Source organism: Lithobates pipiens, unplaced genomic scaffold (assembly GCF_037356315.1).
Source record: "Lithobates pipiens isolate NorthernLeopardFrog02 unplaced genomic scaffold, aLitPip1_a1.2 Scaffold_13, whole genome shotgun sequence".
In the NCBI taxonomy this organism is placed as follows: Eukaryota; Metazoa; Chordata; class Amphibia; order Anura; family Ranidae; genus Lithobates; species Lithobates pipiens.
Window position 1 is genome coordinate 249467914 of NW_027507718.1, and position 26143 is coordinate 249494056.

General features: G+C 42.5%; 1 protein-coding gene across 2 annotated transcripts in view; it reads right to left on the minus strand.

Moving 5' to 3' along the window:
• Positions 1-26143, minus strand: part of LOC143974780 (N-acylethanolamine-hydrolyzing acid amidase-like) — a 102114-nt gene that overhangs the window by 32203 nt on the left and 43768 nt on the right. For both annotated transcript variants that reach the window (XM_077476515.1, XM_077476514.1), the window contains exons 7-9: positions 18752-18814; positions 15575-15641; positions 9533-9561 (exon numbers count right to left, since the gene is read on the minus strand). In XM_077476515.1, the coding sequence (XP_077332641.1) occupies positions 9533-9561; positions 15575-15641; positions 18752-18814 (159 nt within the window). The remainder of the gene's footprint in view (positions 1-9532; positions 9562-15574; positions 15642-18751; positions 18815-26143) is intronic.

Below are 26143 nucleotides of genomic sequence, written 5' to 3' on the forward strand. Positions count from 1 at the left end.
ATCATCTGGCCTGGTCAGCTTAAGTAGGCAGGACTGACGAGCAGGATATCATCAACAGGTGAGTCACTGTGGAGATATAGGAGCTGACAGCTGAGTGGCCAGCTCAGAGAAGGAAGGGCTGAGCCCAGCCCTGACATGCACATTTCATATATAACTATGGGGCGTGGCTGCCAGAGGATGTCAGCAGGAGACCCCACCCCCTTATGACATCACTGACCCATCATGCCCCGGGCAGTGAAGTCACAAGGGGCAGGGTCTCGGAGTGACCTAATGCGCCCCATCGCAGCATTGGAGGAGGTTCAGTTTTTGAATGTTCAGCATTGAATGGCAGAGGAGAAAGACTGGAGGATGAAACGCGGCAAGAAGAAGCCAGAGGAATATGGCGGAAGAAGCGGGGGAAGAAGTAGCTGGAGGAAGAAGGAGAAAACCTAAGGAAGACCAGAGGAAGATGGAGGAAGAAGTGGGGGAAATCAGAAGACATTTTTAATAAAGGAATTGTCAAAAAATGGTTATTGTCTTTTGTCACATTTCAATGCTTTTTTAGGTGAATGGGTAGGGGTACAATGTACCCCATAGCCATTCACATGGGGGGATCTGGCAGTCCCCTTGTTAAAGGGGGCTTCCAGATTCTGATAAGCCCCCACCCGCAGACCCCTACAACCACCTGGAAAGGGTTGTGGGGATGAGGCCCTTGTCCCCATCCACATGGACCCCAATGGATTTTGGGGGACCCCAAAGCACCCTCCCCATGTTAAGGCATGTGGCCTGGTATGGTTCGGGGGGGTCGCACGCTCGTTCCCCCCTTTCCTGACCTGCCAGGTTGCGTGTTTGGATAAGGGTTTGGTATGGATTTTGGGGGGACCCCAACGCCAATTTTTTTACATTTTGGCGTGGAGTTCCCCTTAATATCCATACCAGACTCGAAGGACCTGGTATGGACTGGTGGGGGGAACCGACGCCGTTTTTTCTTTGATTTTTACTCTATATTGCTGGTGTTCTGTCGAAGTGCACTGTATGTACTGTTCTGTCCATCAGATGTTTATGCTGATTATTTGAACCTGTGTTGTTAAATTTACATGTAAAGTATGTAATTTACATAAGACAATCATAAGCGGTGTGCAGGCTCTATCTAGCGTTCCTTTTTGGTATTGCTGCAGTTATTCTGTTTATTTGACTCACTGTATCTGCAGTTAAGGAAGTTGTTAGTACGCAGGGAATTCTGGGTAGGATCTACACAGGAAGTGAAGCCACCATAATTTGAGAAGATATTCAGCAAGCAACACATGCATTTCTCAATCTATATATCTATTTTTTATATATATATCTCTATTTTTTTTTTTTATATTATATACAAAAAACAATTGTCATCAGATATACCAATAGGATTCAACAACCTTTTTAAAAAAAAGAGAAAATACCCACCCACTGAAAGAATCCCCCCTCCCCACCTCCTGCCGGTCTCCCCTTTCTTTCCTCTTCCTTTCTTTCTATACCTCCATCTGTTCCACTACATACTCCATCAGTTTTTTGTATATTTCCTGGTTCTCTTAACCACTACCCGACCAGCTCACGCCGATGTATGTCGGCAGAATGGCACGGACAGGCAAATGAGCGTACAGGTGCGTTCCTTTAAATTTGCTGCCGTGCCATCGCATGTCTGCCGCCGGCAGCGTGCGCCGGTCAGGACCTCCATTAGTCAGATCGCGGGTTCCGCGGACTTGATCACTGTGGGGATACCCCTGATCGTGGCATGGGGAGGAAGAACGGGGAGATGCTAAAGTAAACAAGCATCTTCCCGTTCTGCTTAGCAACAGTGACACTGATCTCTGCTCCCTGTGATTGGAGCAGAGATCAGTGATGTGTAAAACACAGCCACGCCCCCACAGTTAGCAACACGCCCCTAGGACACACTTAACCCCTACACTGCCACCTAGTGGTTAACCCCTTCACTGCCAGTGTCATTTACACAGGAATTAGTTCATTTGTATAGCACTGATTGCTGTATAAATGACAATAGTCCCAAAAACGTGTCAAAAATGTCCGATGTGTCGCTGCCATTACTAGTAAAAAAAAATATTAATAAAAATGCGATAAAACTATCCCCTATTTTATAATCGCTATAACTTTTGCGCAAACCAATCAATAATCGCTTATTGCAATTTTTTTTACCAAAAAATGTATAGAAGAATACGTATCGGCCTAAACTGAGGAAAACATTTTTTTTATACATTTTTGGGGGATATTTATTATAGCAAAAAGTAAAAAATAATGTGTTTTTTCAAAATTGGCACTTTTTTTTGTTTATAGCGCAAAAAAATAAAAACCGTGGGGGTGATCAAATACCACCAAAAGAAAGCTCTATTTATGGGTAAAAAAGGATGTCAATTTTGTTTGGGAGCCACATCGCACGACCACGCAATTGTCAGTTAAAGCAATGCAGTGCCGAATCGGAAAAAGTGGTCTGGTCATTGACCTGCAAAATGGTCCGGTCTGAAAGTGGTTAAAAGCTATCCATTTTTTCCATGTGTTTTCAAATCTTTTTATCCATCCCTCTTCCCTACTGCTAAGATATTTCAATCTAAATATATAGTCTATTCTTTCAAACCATGCCTTTATTGTGGGTTTTCCCGTATCTAACCATTTTTTTGGTATTGATCCTTTCACTGCATCCAACAAAAATGGGATTAAGGGTCTCTTATGTTGTTTCTTTTAACTACTTGTCGACCAGCTGCCATCATTATACGGCGGCAGGTCGGCATGGTCCCACGAACAGTCAGTCACAGCTGTACGTTGGTCCCTTTAAGCGGGATAGCAGGCATGCTGCACAGCAGGCACAAGAGGCAGAACAGGGACACACATCCCAGTTCTGTGAGGAGAGGAGAGAGAGATCGTGAGTTCCTACAAGCTGGGAACCACGATCTCTCATCCCCTATAGTCAGTCCCATTCCCCACAGTTAGAACACACACATAGCGTGAGAGAAAAAAAAGCAGATTACCGAGCTTTTGTTTACATCATGCAATCCGCTGTCATTGGCTGACAGCTGATTACATAGTAAGGGGCCGGGACCAGCCCCTTCCTCGGATCGGTGATCACCTGAGTCTCAGTGACTCGGTGATCACAGCGCACACCGCGCTCGCCCCGTAGGGAATACGCATGGCTCGTGCACAGGGGAGGACGTCATGTGATGCAATCCTGGGAATTCAGATCCGCGCTGTGGCCGACATTCAGCTATATCGCGGATGTCAAGTGGTTAAAGTCCATTCTTCTAGCCTTTAGTTTCTATAAAGTGACGCACTGCCATATCGCAAAAAATGTCCTGATCATTGAGCAGCCAATTCTTCCAGGGCTGAAATTGTACTTTTTTGTGCAATAAACATGTCCATAGATCATTTGATAACACTTTCCCTGTAATTTCCCCCATATATTGTTGGATCTCTTGCCAGTATTCCTTTCATTTTTCACAGTCCCACCATATATGGGACATGTTGCCTATCTGTTTACATCCTCTCCAGCATAGTGAGGATTTAGCTTGTTGATATTTTAGGATTTTTTTCAGTTGTTATATACCATCTCCCCAAACACTTATAATTAATTTAAATTGTTTTAATATCGGTTGTGTAATCTTGTACTGCTCGCAGCACTAGGACCATCTGTTGCTTATCTAATCGTGAACCTAACTCCCCTTCCCATTTTACAATAAATTTTGGTTTTTCTAATCCCTCAAAGTCTGTAAGTATTTTTGCATCCTATGCATTAACCACTGGCTTACTGGGCACTTAAACCCCCCTCCTGCCCAGACCAATTTTCAGCTTTCAGCGCTGATGCACTTTGAATGACAATTGCGCGGCCATACAACACTGTACCCAAATTACATTTTTATCATTTTTTTCCCACAAATAGAGGTTTCTTTTGGTGGTATTTAATTACAGCTGGGACTTTTATTTCTTGCTAAACAAACAAAAAAAGATGCAAAATAAAAAAAAATATATGTTTTTTCTTAGTTTGTTATAAAATTTTGCAAACAGGTAATTTTTCTCCTTCATTGAAGTGCGCTGATGAGGCGGCACTGATAGGCTGCACTGGTGGGCACTGATAGGCTGCACTGGTGGGCACTGATAGGCTGCACTGGTGGCTACTGATAGGCACAGTTAAGGCGGGACTAATAGGCACAAATAAGGTGGCACCGATAGGCACAGATAAGGCAGTACTGTTGGGCACAGATAAGGCGGCACTGATGGGCAAAGATGGGCACTGATGGATGGCACTAATGGGTGGCACTGATGGGTGGCACGGATGGGTGGCACGGATGGGTGGCACAGATGGGTGGCACTAAGGGGCACTGATAGGTACCACTGATAGATGGGACTGATGGGCACTGATAGGTGGCACTGATAGGTGGCTCTGATAGGTGGCACTGCTGGGCACTGATGGGCGGCACTGATGGGCGGCACTGATGGGCACTGATGGGCACTGGTAGATGACACTGATGGGCATGGATATGTGGCACTGGGGTGCAGCACTGTTGTTGAGGCAGATTTTGGGCACTGATAGGTGGCACTGTGGGCACTGATGGGGGGCACTTTTTTATTAGTTAGGTGGCACTGGCAGGGGGCAGGTGGGCACTGATAAGCTGGCCGTGATCGGGACTGATGTCCCGATCACGGCCGCCGGTGATCGGCTTTTTTGTTTTTCCCGGCTCTGTTGTGTCACATGATCAGCTGTCATTGGCTGACAGCTGATCACGTGGTAAGGGGTCGGGATCGACCCCTTGCTCCGATCCGTGATCAGGCGAGTCTCATAGACTCGCTGATCACAGAGCGCGCCACACGCGCCCCTCAGGGGGCGGGCAGGCCGCTCGTGCACGGGACGACGTCAATAGACGTAGTCCCGGCAAAGCAGGTCCGCGCTGTAGCCGTCATTCGGCTATAGCGCAGATCTCTAGTGATTAAGGTGAAAAAAAACCTTGCAGTCACCAGTGCTCTAGCCCCCCCTGTTTTACTTACCTGAGCCCTCAATTTCCGTTGGCGCGTCCCCGCCATCCCTCTCTCCACAGGTTCCCAGCTCTAGTTTGGATAGATTGATAGCAGCGTAGCCATTGGCTCTCACTGCTGTCAATCAAATATAATGATGCGGGCACTGGGGGGGCAGCGCCGAGTCCTGCATTTGGCCTCTATGGACGCCGAGTGCTGGAATAGGGAGCATGCCCACAAGGTAACCCACCTTCTCCAAGGGGGTTAGCTAATGCAGGGAGGAGTCGCAAGAGCCACAGAGGGACCCCAGAAATGGATGTTCGGGGCCACTCTGTGCAAAACAAGCTGTACAGTGGCAGTAAGTATGACATGTTTGTTATATAAAAAAAATTAAAAAGGATCCTTTAGTATCACTTTATGTTCTCTTATGTTCTAATTGACTGTGGTACTGTTGCCACAAAATGCTTCAACTGTAAATGCCTCCATTCATTGATCTTTAATAAGTCATTCTTAAGTTTTAATTCCTGGTACGTTTTTATTTTCCCTTTGTCTACTACATCTTTTAATTGTACATTTCCTGTCCAACTTCCAAACAGTGTCCCTTTGTTAAAAAAATGTCCCAGAGATTGAAATTAGTGGTGAATTATATTCCCATTTTTTTTGTTTATAAATTATATTCCATACTTTAAATACATTTCTTGTCAAATCATGTGTAACTTCATCCAGTGTTCTATACTTTTTTCGTATCCATACTGTATATTTTTATCTAACTGTGTTTTACTCAATGTGCTTTCCATATCCACCCATCTTTTTGCATTTTTTTGTTTTTGTCCATTCTATCATCCATGCCATTATTACAGCACTGTAATATCTTTTTATATCTAGTAGTGATAATCCCCAGAGCACTTTATCCCTATTTAAGATTGTCTTCTTACCCTGTCAGACATATCTCAAGAACATTGTTTTGATTGTTCTAAAAAGACCTGGGGAAGTGTTATTGGTATCATTTGAAATTGATATACTGTTTTCGGGAGTATTACCATTTTTAGCATATTTATCATTCCCATCCACAGCAGAGGGCATGTTGATTGAGTTTCTTGATTTCCATTTTAATTTCATTGAGCAGAGGAATATAATTAGCTTGGTACAATGTTGTAAATTTCAATCAAGATAATTGAATTCTTTCCCCTTCCATGTGAATGAAAATTAATGTTGTAATGCCAATGCTTCCTTCTTACTTAGACTTATATTCAAGATTTCTGATACTATTGGATTCATTTTAAAATTTGAAAGTTCCCCATATTCTTTCAGTTCTTTCATTAAGTTGGTAAGTGTTAACCTAGGTTTAGATATATAAAACAAAATGTCATCAGCGTATGCTGCTCCATTATGTTCTTCATCTCCGATCCTTGCCCCCCCCCCCCCCCTATATCTGCACTATTTCTTATGGTTGTCAGAAAGGGTCCCAACGCTAGTACATATAGGAGGGGCGACAGCGGGCATCCGTGTCTTGTTCAATTAAACATTTCAAAAGGTGATGACATACTCCCATTAACTTTAACCAAAGCTGTAGTGTGGTTATATATATTTTTTTATCCATTGAATCATTTTTGGTCCTATTCCCAGGTTTTCTATTGTTCCCATCATAAATCCCAAGGCTACCCTGTCAAATGCCTTTTCTGAATCTATTGACAGGAGTAGTACTGGGGATTTCCCACTTCTCTCCTTTTGTAATATTAACATTGTTCTTTTTTAATCTTGTTGCTAGTACTTTTGCAAAGAGTTTAGTGTTGGCATTTAACAGTGCAATTGGCCTATAGTTGGAACATAATGTGTAATCTTTTCCCTCTTTGGTATTATCATAACATGTGACCTCCCCCTCAGCCAGGCCATTTAGATATTCGCATAATTTTGGAGTAAGTTGTTCCCTGAATTTTGTATATCTTATTGTAAATCCATCAGGTTTCAGGCTCGTCCCTACTACTGTACAGTTTATTGCTATTCTAATCTCCTCCTCTGTTATTGGAACTCCCAAGGCCTGCAGTTTTTCCATTGATATGTTTGGTAATTTTGCTTCCTTAGCTATTTTTTTAAATTTTTTTATGTTTCTCGTGTCTCCTTCTCGCTTACAGAATATAGGCCACTATAATAGCTCTGAAAGACTTTTATAATTTCTGTTGTTTCATATACCATTTCTCCTTTACTGTTTTTCATCTTTTCTATTTTGTTTAAAGATTTTTTATATTTTATCATTTTTGCAAGATGTTCTCCTGGTTTATTACCCCATTTATAACTGTCTTTCATCGCTGTTTTAAATTTGTTTATTGTCTCCTGTTCCAAAAAGTCTTTCAAATCATCTCTTTTAATTATTAATTTTTGTATGTATTTTCCCATCTAGCCCCTTTTTATGCTTCTGTTCTAATTCACGTATTTCTGTTATTGTCCTTTCCATGTTTTTTTATTTTTCTTTCTTTTTCCTGGTGCCTGTAGAAATCAGTATACCCCTAATAAATGCCTTATGTGCTTGCCAAATTGTAGTCTTTGAGACCCCTGGGGACCCATTTAACAGAAAATATTTTTTTCTTTTTTTTTTTGTTTTGTTTACACTTCTATATCTTGTATCAGATCTTCATTCAGTCTCCATTTATTTATCCTATCCTGGGTTCCTGTAGGTCCCAACTCCACAATTACTGGGCCATGATCTGAGAGTGTAGTTATTTCAATGGATGAGTCAACTACAGCCTTCAAGAGTCTATGCTCCACCAATATATAATCCAGTCTTGAGTACGTATTATGTACTGAGGAGTGGAATGAATAATCTCTTGCCCTTGGGTGTTGGGCCATCCATACATCCACCAACTGCCATTGATGTAATCTTTTCTTTATCATTCTTAGTTGGTGATTTCCAGTCCCCTGTGCATTTGATGTACTATCTATTCGAGGGTCCAGACAAAAGTTAAAGTCTCCTGCCAAAACCAAACTACCTTTTTTAAAGCTCATTATTTTATTCAAGATCTCTTTCAAATAGTCCCCTGGGCTTTTATTAGGGCAGTAGACATTAGCCAATGTGCACTCCATCCCCTATCAAAAATAGGTACTGCCCTGTCGGGGTCTGCTTTCCTATCCTCCAATTCAAATCTTTTGCCATGCCTACTGCTACTCCTTTGGCTCTTCTTGTAGGGGAGTCTCCATAGTACCATGTTGGGTAGAATTTTGAGTATAATTTTACATTTGTATTTTGTGCTATATATGTCTCTTGTAAGAAAATAATGTTTGCTGAGTACCTTCTGATTTAATTTAGCGCTGTGTGCCTATTTTCTGGAGTATTTAGCCCTCTAACATTATAGATTAGGTATTTTAATGATGCCATCTTAATTCCATCTCTCGCCTTGCCCACTACTCCTATCCTCCCCACGGCCGGCACTCTTTTGGTGGTATTTGATCACCTCTGAGGTTTTTACTTTTTTGCGCTATAAACAAAAAAAAAACTGACAATTTTGGGGAAAAAAAACAATATTTTTTACAATTTGCTATAATAAATATAAAAAAAAATCAGTTTAGGCCAATATGTATTCTTCTACATATATTTAGTAAAAAAGTCGCAATAAACGTATATTGATTGGTGTGCGCAAAAGTTATAGTGTTTACAAAATAGGGGATAGATTTATGGCATTTTTTTTTTTTTTACTAGTAATGGCGGTGATCAGTGATTTTTAGCGTGAGCTGTTCCTAATCACAGAACGGGTTCTGTTTGCTTACATTGACAGATCCCCATTCTGGCCGACCACATGCATCAGCTCCGGCATGTGCCCACTGTATCTATTTCACAAAGCTGCGTACAGCTATGGTGATTCACTCAATAGAGTCGACCTGCTGCAGTATAACTATGGCAGCTGCTCATCAAGTGGTTAAGCATGTTATGTTTCATGTGAATCTGATTGCACATTAAGAACATTGTTTAATGGTTGTAAAGCCTGGTACACACTATAGGTTTTTTTTCCATTCTACTGGAACTAAAAAAAACTGTCAGCTCTGGTCGGAGCCCCTGTTCTCACTATGCCAAGTAAGAACAGCAATCTCCCACACTGTGCTGCTGTATTCTAACAGAGGGAACCCCCCTAACCCCACCCTCACACCCAGCACCAGAACACTTGAATTTTGTTTTTTGTTTTAACTGGCAAATGTCTTCCGACATTTGGCCTGTGTGTAGCGGCTTTAGTTAGAGGAGCATGATCATATATCCCCTAGGGGGATATCTGGTATATATGTACTGTATTTGGGACTTTTCAAGTCAAGTTTTATATATAAGATATTTGTTGTAATTGATTTATCTCATTGTTCATTGATTATCACTCGTACCATTATCATTTGTAAGGTTATCAGTACTTTCAGAGCAGTGTCATAATCCCAGATAGCTATGTCAGTCCTGATTCTAGGAAAGGAAAACCTGTGCTGTAATAAGGCTTATATTGATACAGTGATTAAAAATTTTAAATGTTAGCAACATTTTTAGCTCACAAAGTTGATCAAAACATTAAGAATATCATTTGTAGACACTTACCACGTTATCACTTTTTGGGTTGACAGAACCTACATAATTAGGAACAAATGATTTTATGTAAGAACATAGTTCAATAATTTACTGCACACACCTTAGGGTAGTGAATCACTCACAGTGATGGTATCCCTATGACAAAAACTATGAGGGCCAATGTACAGTTGTTGAAAACTAATAATATCGTAAAGGTAATCTGAAATGTGGGGTACTGTAAATTGTTAGATTTGACACCTCCCCTTGAATGTTGTGCCATCCCTGGTGCCTCCTGCCTGTTGCTAACATTCAGTAAGGCCAGCCATCACAACAATTGCTTAATATGAACAGGTTGGAGGAGGGTAGGCCGATCTTTGACAGGAAGTGTCAAAAAGAGCTTTTTACAGCAGCCTATGTACGGGCAAACATTTGCGCCTACATTGTAGTGCCATAGCCTCCTCAGCACCTTAACTAAATTGACTAGTTTACTTTTTATATGATTGTGCTCATATGATTCATCATCCTCAATGGCAATGTGGAGCTTGGCCAGTGTAATCATGTAACTGTGCTGAGCAAAGAGAATCCCTTTTAAGACTTCTTTCATTTGGGACTTGGTTCCTGAGGAATGGGATGATTGGTCAACCTGGCCCTGTTGACCAGTCACTATTCAACACTTAAAATATGATTACTAAAGTGCTGATATGAATAAAGCTAAAAAACAAAAAAATATAATATGGCTAATTATATAAATGAAAAACAGCTGCAGCTATTTACAATGTGTTCTGGCACCACATATAAAAATGAATAAAAACAAATAACAGTGCGCTAGATTCCAAATATAAGCTTCATAATAAACTCCAGTGAATAAGTGACAAATAGTGATCTTAAAAGATATATACAAACAAGTTCACATGCACAATATATACATATATGAAACTTTTGAATGCTGAAGAAACATGAATAAAATCAATCCGTGCTCCGTGACAGTCTCTGCAGGGAATATGTGCTGACAGATCACCGCCACCTCAGTGTACAATGCCCGATCACCTCAAATGAAGACCCCTTTGGGTCTATTGGCACTTTCAATATTAATCCACACAAGGATCAGTTCAATCATACAAGGGCTTCTCAAGAGAAATGTATGGAAAATCACACGATTGATTTAAAAGATGTTTTTTCCACTAATATGAACACGGACACAGGTGATTTAAACACAAATTTTAAAAAATTTTCCCATTTAATGGCGAAAAGGGTCAGCCCATGGTGGGATTTAACCACTCATGAACACTATAGTAAGAAAAATATTGTACCAAGGAGGCTTAGGTGGTATGTTCCCATCAATGATGGTTTATTAGATCAGCAATCAGTTGATGAATGGTTTACATTTTTTAATGAAAAAGGGACATAAGTATTATTTTTTTTAATCAAAAGGAAGCAAAGAAAGATTGCGAATATTAATAAACAGCTTGCTGACTGTAAAATTATATTGGAAGGTTCTAAAGATTCTGCATCATTTGTTACGCTAACAAATCAGTTAAATAAAGTATTGGAACTAAAGGACATTGAAATTAAACAAAAGAAAAAAGAAAGTATTTAAGAGATGTAAATGATTATAAATTGGATCAGGCCTTTAAGTGGCAATTCAATTTGAAAGAAGGAAATTTAGGCTCAACAACTACATCCCCTGAAAGAGAAGTGCGGATTATGACCCCAATTAGAGATCAAAGATATAGAACCCTTGAGCCAGGGAAGATTACAATGGACCCCCAAGAAAACAATATAGAGAAGATCACAATGGACCCAAAACCCCTAAACCCTGGTGGCAGAATAAAAACAATTCCAAACTATGGTCCAAATCAACTAAAAGACCTTTTTGGAAAAATAATGGGAATAGAAATAATCAGAAAGCAAGGAATCAATAAAATAATCAATATGGTAACCAAAGCAATCATAATTATTATAATCAGGAAAGGAGAGAATCAAGAGAATATCCACAATATCAACAGGTGGGTTATACTTATCATGACCAATATCAATAAGAATCCAGAAGAAGTCCCATTCATACCCAAAACAGATATGAAGTATTAAGAGATCAAAGAGAGGATGAACCACACCGCTCTTTTTTAGATCACCGCAGGCACGAGAGAACCCCTCCTTGGAACAACAGAACAGGGAACCCAAGAAGTCCAAATTGAAGAGGCCGAGGAGGATATAAGATCCAAAAGAAAAAGAGAGTAGTAAGGGAAGGTATATATAATTTAAGTGGAGTAGAATTGACCAAAATGGAAATACTGGCACTGGATAAAGGATTAAAGTATGCCCCAAAGCAAAATTTGAATAAATTTGAAACGTACAGTATGTGGATATCCAAAGATACACCAAGAAATTTAATATTTAGACGTATATGCTCAACAAAGCCATCTGACGCAAGTGGAGGACGACGGGATACATCCAGTGGTATTACACAGAGTTAGTTAAGAAATAAATCACTATTTAATCCACCAGTCCACAACAATGAGCATATAGAGGAATTCAATAAAATGGTTTTACAAGATCTGGAAAAATTGAAAGTTAAAAGAATGAAGGACCCTCAAGATATCATAAAAGAGATAGAAGAACTAGAGGATAATAAAAATGTAGTTATAAGATCGGCAGACAAAGGGGGTGCTATTCTAGTACTCTCAAAAGAAAACTACAATAATGAGCTTATGGGGCAACTGAACGATAGTAATACCTAAATCAAATTAAGGGGAAACCCCACAAGACAGTATAAAAGTGAACTACAGGAATTGATACAAAGAGGAAGCAAGAAAAATATCTTCAGGAAGAAAGAGGAAAAATATTCAATACCAGAAACCTGTAGAGTCCCGATCATCTATACAATTCCAAAACTACATAAGGACCAAATAAATCCCCCGGGGAGAAAAATAATAAATGGAATACAATCTACTAATGTAGGATTAGGGGAATATGTTGATAGTTTTCTATAACCCTTGGTACCACAAACATGATCTTATTTGAGGGATACCAAACATCTAACCCAGATATTGATCCCAGGTAGCCACCACCCTGAATGGACCTAAAAATCCTGTCTACCATTAACCACTTGACCACTGGGCACTTAAACCCCCTTCCAAACCAGACCAATTTTCAGCTTTTGGTGTTCTCACACTTTGAATTACAATTACTCAGTCATGCAACACTGTACCTATATGAAATTTTTGTCCTTTTTTTCACACAAATAGAGCTTTCTTTTGGTGGCATTTAATCACCGCTGGGTTTCTTATTTTTTGCGGTATAAATCAAAAAAGACTGAAAATTCAGTAAAAAAAAATAATTCTTTGTTTCGGTTAAAATTTATTGCAGAGTATTGGCAGAGTATGTCAGAGTATTTCAGAGTATTGCAGCATCGCAAAGTATTGGCAGAGTATAGCACAGTATTGTAAAGTATTATACAGTGTTGCAGAGTATTGGCAGAGTATTGTACAGTGTTGCAGAGTATTGGCAGAGTATTGCAGAGTGTTGTCACACAGCAGCGCTGTGGGCACTACACATCCAGCCCACACCACTGCTGCAATCTCTCCCCTTCTCCCCTCGGAAACAGAGAGGGGAGGGAGATACCAGCATCATGTCATTTGACGGAGCATTCGCGTGGTAAACGGCTGCCACCAGTGGCCGTTTACCGTGATCCGTGATGCGCCGGGTCTTCGTGACCTGGAGGTCATTGATATTTCCGGGGGCGTGCCCCAGGGGGCTCATGAGAGAAAGATTCTGGGAGGACGTCCACCCAACCACGCTGTAGCCGTCTTTCGGCTAGGGCTCGGTCGGCAAGTGGTTAACGTCACTTAAATCATCTTCTATTCAAGCTTGTGTTTGATATGTGGCTCTTAAGCTGGGTTACCTCTTTTTCACTTCATAGTTGATCAATTAAATCTAAACTTCTAGTGACTTGGGGATTGTTTGGTCCTGTCTTTCGGTTCCTGGTATCCCCCGTGCCCCACTTCCCTGGCGTGGCCTCTTATAGGTCCTCCTGACCATTTTGATATCTGTCCCTTTCCTCTTTACAGGGAGGCGTGAGTTCCTGCCACATCACGTGGATCCTCAAAGCAAATTTTTAAGCACAACATTTGGGAGGCTTGTTCAACAGCCGTTAGTGAGTTCTTTTACACTTTCCCCCAGAAGTAGACCTCTACTGGCAATGGTCAAAACGTGTCAGTGTTTTTTCAGTATGAATATATATTCCTATCTCATGCTATGTTCTCCATGTACTTTTAATGGCTGTATTATGATGTATTTGCATTAGCCTCATCCCACAGAGCTCACGTTTTAACATAATTCATGCTATTGTATGTTATTACTTTTTTCAATAAATGTATATTTTCTAAATTACGTTTGAAATTTTTGCTGCAACACAAAACCCCATGGGGAAACTATTCCTATCACGTTTGAGATAAATTCACAACAGAAATATTTAATAGCTACAACCGACGTGTCCTCGTTATATATGATTATAAATCATGAGGAGGCTATTCAAGCATCTGGATGGGCTATAGATAAATTTAGTAACTTGATATAAAAACAAATCAGGAGAGGAGAGAATCAAGAGAATATCCACAATATCAACAGGGGGGTTATGCTTATCATGACCAATATCAATATGAATCCAGAAGAAGTCCCATTCATACCCAAAACAGATTATGCACCGAGTGTTGCTAACATTTTTATGTAAAAATGGGAAGATGTTATTTATACCGACACTCCCATACAACTGGTAATGTACAAAAGATTTATTGATGACTGTACAATAAGATGAAATGGTGACCAGGAGAGTTTGATAAAAAAAATTCAGAAATTGAACAATAATCAGAAAAATATTCATTTAACTTTTGAGCAATTGATAAATACAAACCTCATGGATTTTTGAGCTCAATACTTTCTCGCCACTGGCGTTAAATACTGATTTTGATTTGAATTGCTTTATTTCAGATTGTTTTAGTTGTTTTTGATATATGCCACTAGATGGAGCCAAAAAGTGGGTTTTAATTAAAAAAAAGGGTCATAATATTTTCAAAAAGGGTAATAATAGTTTTAATATAATATTTTAAAACGTATATATAATTTTTAGGTGATTTATCGTTATATGGATTATGTAATACTATGTGTAAATTCTACACAATGAAGAGTATTATAGTTGTGATTGACGGCAAGATGATTCAATGACTCACTTGACCTGTGACGCAACGCATTGGGAGGAGCCGGTGACAACACTTTCATTGTCTCGTTATCCTGGATGTGTAGTGAGGAGGAGAGCTGTCCCAATGCTTAACTTTAATACGTTCAATACGTTTTTATTACTGCGCAAATGGGAGTGCATATTATATTATTAATTAAAAGAAAGTCATTTTAAGCAATCTTGCGCAATGATTATGTTTTATTTGCTTTGAGAAATCGTACCTGGAGAAATGAATTATTTGTGAAGTCCTGGTAATCCTGGAACCATTATCTGAAATCCTTGTATGATCGCGCTGATCCTTGTGTGGATTAATATAGAAATTTCCACTAGACCCAAGGGGGTCTTCATTTGAAGTGAGCAGACATTGCACACTAAGGTGGTGGTAATTATCTGTGAGCACATATTCCCTGCAGAGACTATCACGGAGCATGGATTGATTTTATTCACGTTTCTTCAACATTCAAGAGTTTCATATATTTATATGTATATATCTTTTAAGATCACTATTTGTCACTTATTCACTGGAGTTTATTATGAAGCTTATATTTGAAATCTAACGCACTGTTATTTGCTCTTATTCACTATTCAACACTGCCCACATTATTATGCTAAACAGCTGTCAAGGCTGTGTGGGCAGCCCATTACCATATTGAGCGTTGGAAGTGGTGGGAGAGTGGCATGTGACCAGCAAAGTTAAGAGGGGACAAGGTGAGCTGCCTACCACTCTACAGAACAAACTAATCTAAACACCTGAAAACTTACAGAATGTAAAAGACTGCATGAAAAGCAGTCTTTTTAAAAATTCTATAGGTATGCTATGACGTAAATATTAAACTAACCTTGTATAAAGAATCTTTGTTAATATTTTCTTGCCCTGTTGAATTCAATGCCTGGGTAGCATAGTACCTGTGATGAAAAAAGTTTAGGCACTGTGTTAAAAAAAAAATAATAATACTGCATACTGTATAACTGCTATACAAACAATTGTGTATTAGACCAGTGGTCATCAACCCTGTCCTCTGGGCCCACTAACAGGCCAGGTTTGCAAGATAACTGAAATACATCACAGGTGATATTATTTGCTGCTCAGTGATTGCAGTATTCTAGTCTGCATCTCCACTAGGTAATACATAAAACCTGGCCTGTTAGTGGGCCCTGAGGACAGGGTTGTTGATCACTGCATTAGATGACGTGAGGAACAACAAAGCTGCACAACAAGGTCTTCTTCAGCAGTGTTTTTTGGAAACTTGAAATCTCCTATCATCCAACATCAATCCCTGACATGTTTCACTCTCTACAAGGTTCAATCATAGAGCTACAAGCACAGAAGAGACATTTATCCACTATTAAGCTTTGTGTAGAGTGTCAGTGTGAGACCTTACCACTGTGAAAACATATGTATCGCCGCCTCCTGAAGAGCATGCGCTATATGTTTTTGAAATTGAATATTACACCTAAACTGCAGTTTGGTTTGGGTTTGATTACTCCAAATTCTGACCTCAGCTTCAGTCTGGCTAGACTACAGAGTGTTCTGCCTGGCCATGGGAGGCACTGTCTCTTCTGGCAGGCATGGTAACACAGTCCGGTTGGGTGTTTTAGGGTTACTTTCTCTCGGAACCAGCCCAGTGTCACTCTTGCTGTGCTTTCTGGGAGAGGGTACTTAAGATGCGGATGTCACGTCTTTCGGGTTACGGTCCAGAAGTATGTTCTGATTCCATGGTCCTGGTCCTCCTGACCAGCCCCCACGACGCCTATGGCCTGGGGTGCGGATCCACCCGACTTTACGTTTCGGGCTGGCTGGCTCGAGGCGAGGAAACTAAGGAAGGGATTCGGAGGTGGTCCGGTGCCGTATCAGGTTGTGGAGAGGCCCAGAAACTTCGAAGTTATCCAGGGGAGGACTCTTCGGGAGAAGGCCACGCAAGGGTTGGCTTCTCAAAAAGAGCCTGGTAAAGCTGAAGGACCCAAGCGAATCCAATCTGGTGCGGTATCGCCGAACCGTCTGCAAGATACTGGTACCGTATGAGTGTTCTACAAGTATTCAAGATTCCTTGTTCCTGTTCTATTACAAAGTCTGTGGCAGAGACTTATTCCTACATGTTCTATTACAAAGTCTGTGCCATAGACTTGTTCCTGATTTAAGCACCCTGTTGGCTGCTAGGCCTGGTGAGAGAAGGACTATCCAACTAGGTTGAGGATCCAGCTGTGAATGGCTATTCTCTGGATTTTACTCAAAGTAAGAAAGTTCTTTATTACTGACTTTGACACTAAGCCCTTGTACACATGGTCAGACATTCCGACAACAAAATCCGTCGGATTTTGTCTGACGGATTTTGTCCGACGGATTTTGTCCGAAACTTGTGTTGCATACACATGGTCGGACAAAGTTGTTGGAAAATCTGATCGTACATAACGTGATGACGCTATTTCATTACGACGGGACTACGTTCAGGCTAGTAGCCAATAGCTTTGGTCTAGGAATTTGATCTGAGCACTTTGTCCGATCCGAATTTTCTACACACAATCGGACAAAGTCCGATCGGATCATGTTGTCGGAAAGTTTTATAGCCCAGCTCTAAAACTTTGTCTGCCGGATTTTCCGAGGGAAACAGTCCGAAGGAGCCCACACACAGTCTGATTATCTGACAACACGTTCTGATCTGACATTTCCAGTCGGAATGTCCGACCATGTGTACAAGGGCTAAGACAGCCAACTTTACTGAAATTGTTCTAATAAACTCAGACATAGTAGCAGAAAACTCATCTTGATAAGAAGGAGGGGAGGGAGAGGTCTGAATGGGTTAAAAAGGCTTCTGAGGAGTTTAGTGACCCCCTTCCTCTGCACTTACCATTCACCAATGTGGATGGAATGGAAGTGAGGGATTGGGAGGGGTTTTCATGGGACACTGCCAGAGCACGAAGGGTTAATGCGGTCTGTGACAAGTCACTGGAGGCAGCTGTCAGCTCAATTAGAAAGTGAGCCAGTCTGCACATATGCTCCAAAATGATGTGTGTATGAACAGTATAAACAATCAGAAGGAGGTTGCACAGACTGATTAGAGGCACACAGACAATGAGCCTGTCCAGTGGCACCAAATTCAAAAAGTTGTAACAGCCAGTACTCCTTACATTAACTCCTTAGGGGACTCATACCATCATATCCAGGCTCACAGCAGTAGCCCTAGGACTTCCAGCAGTCCCCACCAGGCAGATAGACCTGCACCAGGGCATATGCCTCATTCAGTGATCTTAATCCCCCATGTAGGCATTCTCCTAAAACAGCCCATAGATTATTATTATTATTTATTTTTTTACTTTCAACCAGTGTTCCTTACCCCAGTACTATTTTACCATATCTTGTTTGTTTTCTCTGTGTGAAAGCAGACATCTAGGTAGAGGCAAGGCTTTGCTTTACTCATTCAGGAGCTACCCCCCGTGACTGGTGGTCTGATGAAGAAGACGGAAGCAGCAGATATACACTCATGGACACAAGAAGTATTTTATCTTGGCACCCAGCTCCATTCTTGGTATCTTGTAGGGTCCAGTGCATCTCCATTCACTGTTTCAGGTCTGATTTGAGTCAGAATTTGTGGCTGAATTCAGACCTGAAACAGACCAGAAAACGCACAGGACTCCTGTGCAATTCACACCCGCATGATCTCTTGAAATGCCAATTGGATGCGGGAAACCCCACATCCAGTTCGCACTGGTGTGAACCCAGCCTAAAAATTTGTTGTGCTCTCAACCGAACCGATCACATATGCAGCATCATGGTAGTTGAAGATTAAACAGAGGCCAAGGTGGCAGCTTCCTTGGCTGAAAATTATAGGAGGGTTTACTTCCACTTTAAATTTCATTTAAAGAAAAAAAACTCTACCTACTGGCAAATTTTCACTTCTTTGAGTTTAGGTCCACTTAATGTTTACAAATTTAGAAAAAATGGAAGTCGTCTAAAATTAAACCTTGAATAGATATGTATGCCATTTTCTCTAATCAAAGTAGAATGTGCAATTACATACATTCTGTTGTCATGTTGTGGGTGTAGGGTCTCTCTGTCATAATTGGTTTGTACAAGGAACCATCTGTATACAAGAGACAAACATTATGTTAGCCAATGAAAAAATATATAGAATAAGAGCTAGTTGTTGAGGAATTATTAAAAACAATCCTCTGTTTCACATGATATACAGTATATGTTACATAGTGTATATTATACAATTTAGGGATTACTATTGTGTTGTGCCCCCCAAAGCAAGTGTCACGCAATGTCCATCTATCTTCAATCATGCCACCTGACGGACCCAAAAAATATATTTAAAAAAAAGCTCTGCCTCGATGGGAGGCCTTCTGGCGACTGCTGTCTCTTCGCTTTGACAGCTGTTATATAGGTGATGGTGGGGCCACCTGGTGACGTAACCGAGTAATCCTGCCCCCTTCTGACGTCATGTGATGTCATGTGACATTAGAGGGGGTGGGGTCATCCGGTTACATTAGTGGGTGGCCCCGCCCTTCCCTATATAAGAGCTGTCAAAGTGAAAAGACAGCAGTCAACGGGAGGCCTCCCATCGAGGCAGAGCTTTTTTTCTCTTATATTCACCGACCGACACAGCTCCTCTCTGTAACTAAATGGGTTTTACAGCCTGCCATTAGGAGAAACAAGGCAAAATTCTTACACAATACACAGAACTTTAATCCCGCCCCGGGGGGGGGGGGGCGGGCCCTGTGCTATCAACCCTTCCCACTGCTCCTAGCAGCTTCAGCTTCAGTTTTCATTTTGCCTAGCAAGGAGAATAACCTGCTGCAGGTTTTCTGCTTTTTGTGCAAGATGAGAGATCCTGAGATCTTCTATCAACTGCCGGCTGGGTGACAGGCTGGTTAATTAAATCCTTGTAGTCTCCCCAGTCCGACCATCGACCGTGAGCAGGCCGCAGCTATGGCTTGGCAGGCCACGGCATACCTCATGCTCCAGAGGTGGTCGGTGAGCTTCAATGCTCCGGGGTACACATATGACCGGGCTACTGATGTCTGGATCACAGTATACTGGGCCAGTAACCTTCCCTGTAACTGCGCAGGAGTTGGCTACCATGGAATGTCTCCCAGCTTTTCAGGACTGGTAAGTACGGCTCTCCCTGCTTCGGCGGGGGGAGCAGCTGGGCATTCCCTGGGGGGTCGATTTGGCGGCCAACACGCTTCCTTATCTTCTCTCCCAAGCCCATATCACCCCTCCTTCCCCTCTCTGAGGGGGGTGTCTGCATGCGCTGCGGGCGGTGTGTGTTGCTGTTTCTCACCTGTGGGGCTCTGTGCGGTTGCTGTTCAGTCCTGGTCCAGGTCTGGGGGTCCAAAAAAGGCAGTTTTTGTGGAGGATGTCTGTGTGTCAGCAGGCAGTTCGTTTTTATTTCTTTGCTCTTTTCACCTCATGGCACCGTTCCGGCGGCTTTCTTGGATTTGGGAAAGCTATAGATTCCCCTGGGGAGCTTCAGCACCCATTTTCCCTGGGATTCCTATGAATTACATTGGCAGCCATTTTGTGAAAGCCAAAATGCTTTCTTCACCGCTGGCCTCTTGTGACAGCTTGCAATGTGCTTTCTCTTGTCACTTCCTGTATTCCTTGTGTGTGAGGGACACTAGGTGGCTCTGTGTGGAACGCTGAAGCTGTTCTGCAGATCATTTCACCGCGGTTAAAGCTGCTGCTGCTGACACAGTTTTTTCTCCTCTCTGCATCTGGGAACCTCCTAGGGACTACAGGCACTGGTGTTGGCATTCACAGAATGCCCCAGGGTGGTAAGCCTAGCACTGAGCACCCCCCCACCCCCCCACACGGAGGCAGAAGGAGGGTGGGACCTTCACTGTCCTAAGTCCCCTTGCAGGTGGCAGACAGGATAGGGTCAGCATGGCTTCAGAAATTGGTGTTTCTTCCCCTCAAATCCAGGCTATAGCAACCGGGTCACCTGCGGTTAGTGCGGTGCGCATGGACACCCTGATGGCGTTCCTGGACTCCTATGTTGCTTAGATAGAGGCGGCACGTGGCAGGAAAGGTGCACGTAAAAGGCCCCTGCCCCCCCCCCGTCCTCTGGGGAAAGCTCTGATGCAGACTCGGGCCCTGCTGCGGCTGGAGACCCCTGCTCTGACCTATCAGACGTGGCTGACCAGGACAGTTCGGACAGTGAGGATGATTCCCCATCTGGGTCCAGGCATGACAAGGCACTTGTTGGAGCACTTATCACAGCTGTGCGTGATACCCTGAAGATTCAGAAACCAGCGGATTCCTCTGCTGATGTACCGGTCCCTTTTGGGTCCTACAAGCCAGCATGTTCACCTAAGGTGTTCCTGTATTTGACTTATTTTGACAAGTTCATCTACAGGGAATGGGGTCGCCCGCAACGGACCTTTTCGGTCCCCAAAAACTTGGCGGTGCATTACCCCTTTTTTTATTTATTTATTAATTTATTTATTTTATTTGGTTTCGTACGAATATATACATAGAACATAGCCATACGGTAAAGACCGTGTAAGATACAAGAACATACATTAAAAGCTGTGAAGGGAAATAAGATTAGTAGACGGTGTAATAACAACACATATAGGATGAAATAGACCTAACGAGGTCTCAGTAGCCTATAACGATCTGGTTGGACCACATGTATGTTTACTGTCAACAGCTTGGGGCTGTATGTCCTCGGGAGTGAAGGGGGGTGGGGGTAACTTATAGTCCTGGTTAGCAGGGGACAGTGTATCCACTGGAATGTCATGGTGGCCGATAAGCAGAGGGGTCACCTAGTGTTGTCAATTTAAGTCTGCCTAGAGATCCAGTAAGGTTTTTCTTCAGATACCAGGCCGTGAAGCGAAATGGTTGCATAACTGTTTGGATATCTGGTTGAGTCAGTGTGGCCTCCATATACTGGCGCCATCTTGCAAAAAACGGTGGGTAGGTCGAGGGTTTCTCGTGATGGTGTCTAATCTTTCCAGGTAGAAGAGCGATTCCATAGCCTTTTGTACTGCTGGTAAAGTAGGCGGATTCTTGGAGATCCAAGATCGCATGATCGTTCTACATGCTACAAGAAGGGCTAGCTGTGCCCATTGTGGAACAGAGGTCTATTTCTTGCTGCCTGCCGGAGGCGATTGAGAAACATATCCAAATATACAGAGCATCACATCCTTCAGAATCTGCTGTTTGGTTATAGAGCCAACGTAGGTTATTACCGAATCTCAGTAGCTATCGATAGTTTGGCATTCCCAGAGATGATGTATCAATGTGGGGCGAGGTATAGAGCACCATGGGCATTTTTCAGGTCTGCATTGTCTTTGCCAATGTAGATTGGGTAATAGGCTCTGTGAATTATTTTAAATTGTGTTTCACGCCAGGTTTCTGTAAGTTTATGAACTCGTCTGTATCCGTCCATGATTTTTTTTGGGAGAGTTTCGTCCCCAAAAAGGGTCGACCATTTTTGAAAGGGTTTGAGATGTTATTTCTCAGATTGGTGCTGGACAAGGTAAGAGTATAGGTTGGTAATAGAGTACTCCCCCACTTGTAATACTGTGTTTATGAAGGACTTCTGGAAGGGGTCCGATTGAGGGCCGCAGTGCGAGCCTAGGTAATCGGTTAGCTGGTTATAATAAAAAATGTGCGCTGGCGGCAGGGAAACTTCCTGTGACAGAGCCTCAAAGGAATTGAACTTGTGGTGATTGGCTTGATAAATGGCTTTTGTAGATGTGAGACCTTTGACTTTCCATTGGTTGTATACATCATGCAGGGTAGATGGGAGGAACATAGGGTTCCCTTGGATGGGTAGGTAGCTGGAGATGGTCGTTGGTAGCCCCAACAGTTTGTGCACTTCTCTCCATGCAATGTTCGTGTCCCTAAAAAGCAAATTGGATTTCAGATGGGGTGGAAGGGCGTTCAGGGTGGAGTGCAAGATTGCCGCTAAGGTGTACGGGGAGGCCATAGCCATAGCGAATATTTGGCATACCTGCACCACCTTCGGTCTTCGGGAGGCATAATTTAGGCAAGGCAATGCACGCTTTTTTGCGCGACCACAAAAAGGTAGACAGTGCCTTGTGTATCCTTTGGATATCTGCGTGTTTCAGCAGGAGGGGTATGGTCTGCATCGGGTATAGCAATCTGGCAAAGGATATCATTTTGAATAAGTGGCATCTCCCGATGAGCGAAATAGGCAGGGTCGCCCACATCTGCAATTCCTGAACAATCTTAGATATGAGTGGGGGGTAATTGAGCCCATACAGCGAGGCCGGTTCGTGTCCAATATGAACACCCAGATAAGTTATGGTACATTGGTCTATTGCAAATGGGGACAGGTGTTTCCATTTTAGAGCCATTCTGGGGTTTAGAGGTAGAATCTCGCTTTTGTCAAAATTTATTCAGAAGCCCGAGCAGCTTTGAAAGGTCCCAAAAAAGTTCCCTTAATTTGTCAAAGTCAGACAAGGGGTCAGTTGTAAACAGCAGTATGTCATCCGCAAATAGTGCAGAACGCAGAACCTGTGTCCCTACAGGTATGCCACTGACCCCATCTTGTGAATTGAGTAGCCTAGATAGGGGTTCGATGGCCAAATTAAACAGTAGAGGTAACAGTGGGCACCCCTGCCTTGTGCCTTTAGTCAGGGGTATTGATCCTGAAATGAAATCTGGGGTAACCAATCGTGCTGTGGGGGATGTGTACATCTGTTGGAGGAATTGTAAAAAGGGGCCCTGAAAGCCAAATTGTGTCAATACAAATTGTGCCAAGACAAACTCACATTGTCAAAGGCCTTTTCTGCATCTAAGGATTTGCTACATCTCGGTTTGGGTCTGTTTTGGCATAATTTAGGGCCATTAGTACTTTGCGTATATTTAATGTAGCCGAGCGGCCGGTGACAAAACCTGATTAGGATGGGTGAAGTAAGGATGGGAGTATAGTGGCTAGACGTGAGGCTATTATTTTGGATAGAATTTTAGCATCTACATTTATCAGGGAGATGGGGCGATAAGATCCTGGCATGGTGGGATCTTTTCCTTTCTTTGAAATTAATTTGATAAAGGCCTGTGTACTCGTTGGCATATAGGGTCCTCCGTTCCACATGCCTGCATAAACATGTTTAGGTGTGTCAGGTATATAGTCAATGGTGGATTTGTAGAATTCTGCAGTATATCTGTCTGGCCCTGGTGCTTTGGCTGATGATAGTGTCGCGATTGTGTGTCTAATGTCCTCTAAGGCAATAGTGGCATTTAGTTGTGCCAGGTGTTCTTTTTGGAGTTTAGGTAAGCTTACCCTAGAGAGTAATGTGTCCGCCTTAGCCTGGTCTGCGGGGTCAGCTGTGTATAGGTCTGTATAGAATTTAGTTAGTATGGCACTAATTCTGTCTTTGGAAGTGGTCAGGATCCCGTCCGTGTCCCTCATAGCGGTGACACAAGTGGGTCGTCTCGGCCCAGTGCCCAATTTCGCTAGCAGCTTGCCTGCTTTGTTCCCAAATCTATGGAAATGTAATTTGGTATATGATAGCTTAGCTGTTTCTTGTTGCTCTGCCCAAAGGTCAAATGCCCTTTTAGCCTGTTACCAACTTTGGATATTCTCCCGTGTACGACTCAGGAGCAAGCGTTCATGTGCTGTACGGAGTGCTTCGCTTGCTTTGTTGTAGTGTAGCCTATTGTGTTTCTTGAGTTGTGCAGTGTAGGAAATGATCCTGCCTCTCAGAAAGGCTTTGCCAGTCTCCCAGAATAAGTTGGGATCAATTATATGTTCACTGTTGGTGGATGGTAGTGAGTCCAAGCAGTCTGTAGTGTGTTCTTGAAGTCAGAGTTTTCCACTAAGTAGGAAGGGAATCGCCACGTCAGCGGAAAGGATGGGTATGTCGGTCATGACAAGTGTACTACTATGGGGCTGTGGTCTGAGATTCTGGCATCCAATATCTCTGAATCGCTCAGGGAGGGCATCAAGGAGGGGGAGGCAAAGAAGTAATCTATGCGCAAAAAAGATTGATGTGAGGGAGAAAAAAAAGATATATTCTTGATTAGTAGGGTGTTGTAGATGCCAAATATCAGTAAAGTGTAAGGAGGAAATGGCTTGTGCAAGTTGGGTGGATTTGGGCTTTGAAGGGGCTGGATGGATCGCATGATACGAGTATTGTTTTGTACGATCTGCTATGGTAGACATGACGGAGTTGAAATCTCCCCCAATCGGGTGTCTAGTTTCAGGGGCAGTAAGTATCCATTGGGCTATATCTTGAAAGAAGGCTATACCGGGTGGGTTGGGGGCATAAATGTTAGTGATAGCAATGGGGTTGGAGTCTATCAATACATGGATAGTCGCCTTCCGGCCTTCCGTATCAGCCCTGACATCTATTACCTCATGTTGCAGGTTTTTGTGAAGTAAAATGGCTACTGCAGCTTTGCGCCCAGAGCTGGAGAGCCAAATACTGTGCCTACCCATAATTTGCGCAGTCGTTGCAGATCGTCAGCTGTCAGGTGTGTCTCCTGCAGTAATGCCACATCTGCTCGTAGGCGCTTTAAGTGTCACAGAATAGCCATACGCTTACAAGGTGATCGAAGCCCCTTGACATTCCAAGAGATAATTTTTAGGTGATTCCCACTATCTGAGGAGGCCATGTCAAAATCTGGTAGGAAATATCGATTGACTTTTTGGAAATAGGCCCTCTGTAAGCCAGGGCCTTTGTAACTGGGTAGCTCACTATATTAACCCACTTCCCCGAGGGTATAGAAACTTGGCATAGATACAGTAACTGGTATAGGATCGCATAGGCTAAGAAACTAAACAGTAATGTATAAAGTAGCTCATACAAAAACATAACAATTTGTGTAGACTTCTCTTTTTTTCACATGAGGTTCAACCTTCAATTACGGCAATCAGCCCTGTCCCGCTCCTCCCCTGGTGGCTGAGGTAAGGTCAGAGGGGGAGGTAGAAGCGTGTATGTCAACAGGCAACATCTAGTATGATAGCCAAGGGTGATCTTTTTGGCAGGTAAGGAGATGGAAGATTATACCCTCCGGACTAGGAGGGATCCTTGGCTGGTATTTAAGTCCTTTATGGTTAGGATAAGGTAGAGGGTTGGTGAGCTGAATTGGAGGCCGTAACCTGCGTGGTAGAGTAACAATACACCATAAGGTAACTATGCTAGTAAGGAACATTAATAAACAACAATAACTAGCTTGGTTAACTAAGTGTCAGGTGTATATGCCCAAGTCGAGGCAACGTGAGCAAACCCACCGGTGACCACCAGAACCCACACTAATGTACATGGCACGGGGAGGTCAAGGGTAAGAGAGAGGGAGAACAGAAGTAGAACAATAATACCCATCTCTCGTTCAGGCTCCAGAGTGATATTTCACAGTAGAGTGTCCGCGGTGTCCTGAGCGGTCATCTTTTGGAGTGACTCGGATGCGCTTATATGGAGGTTTTGTG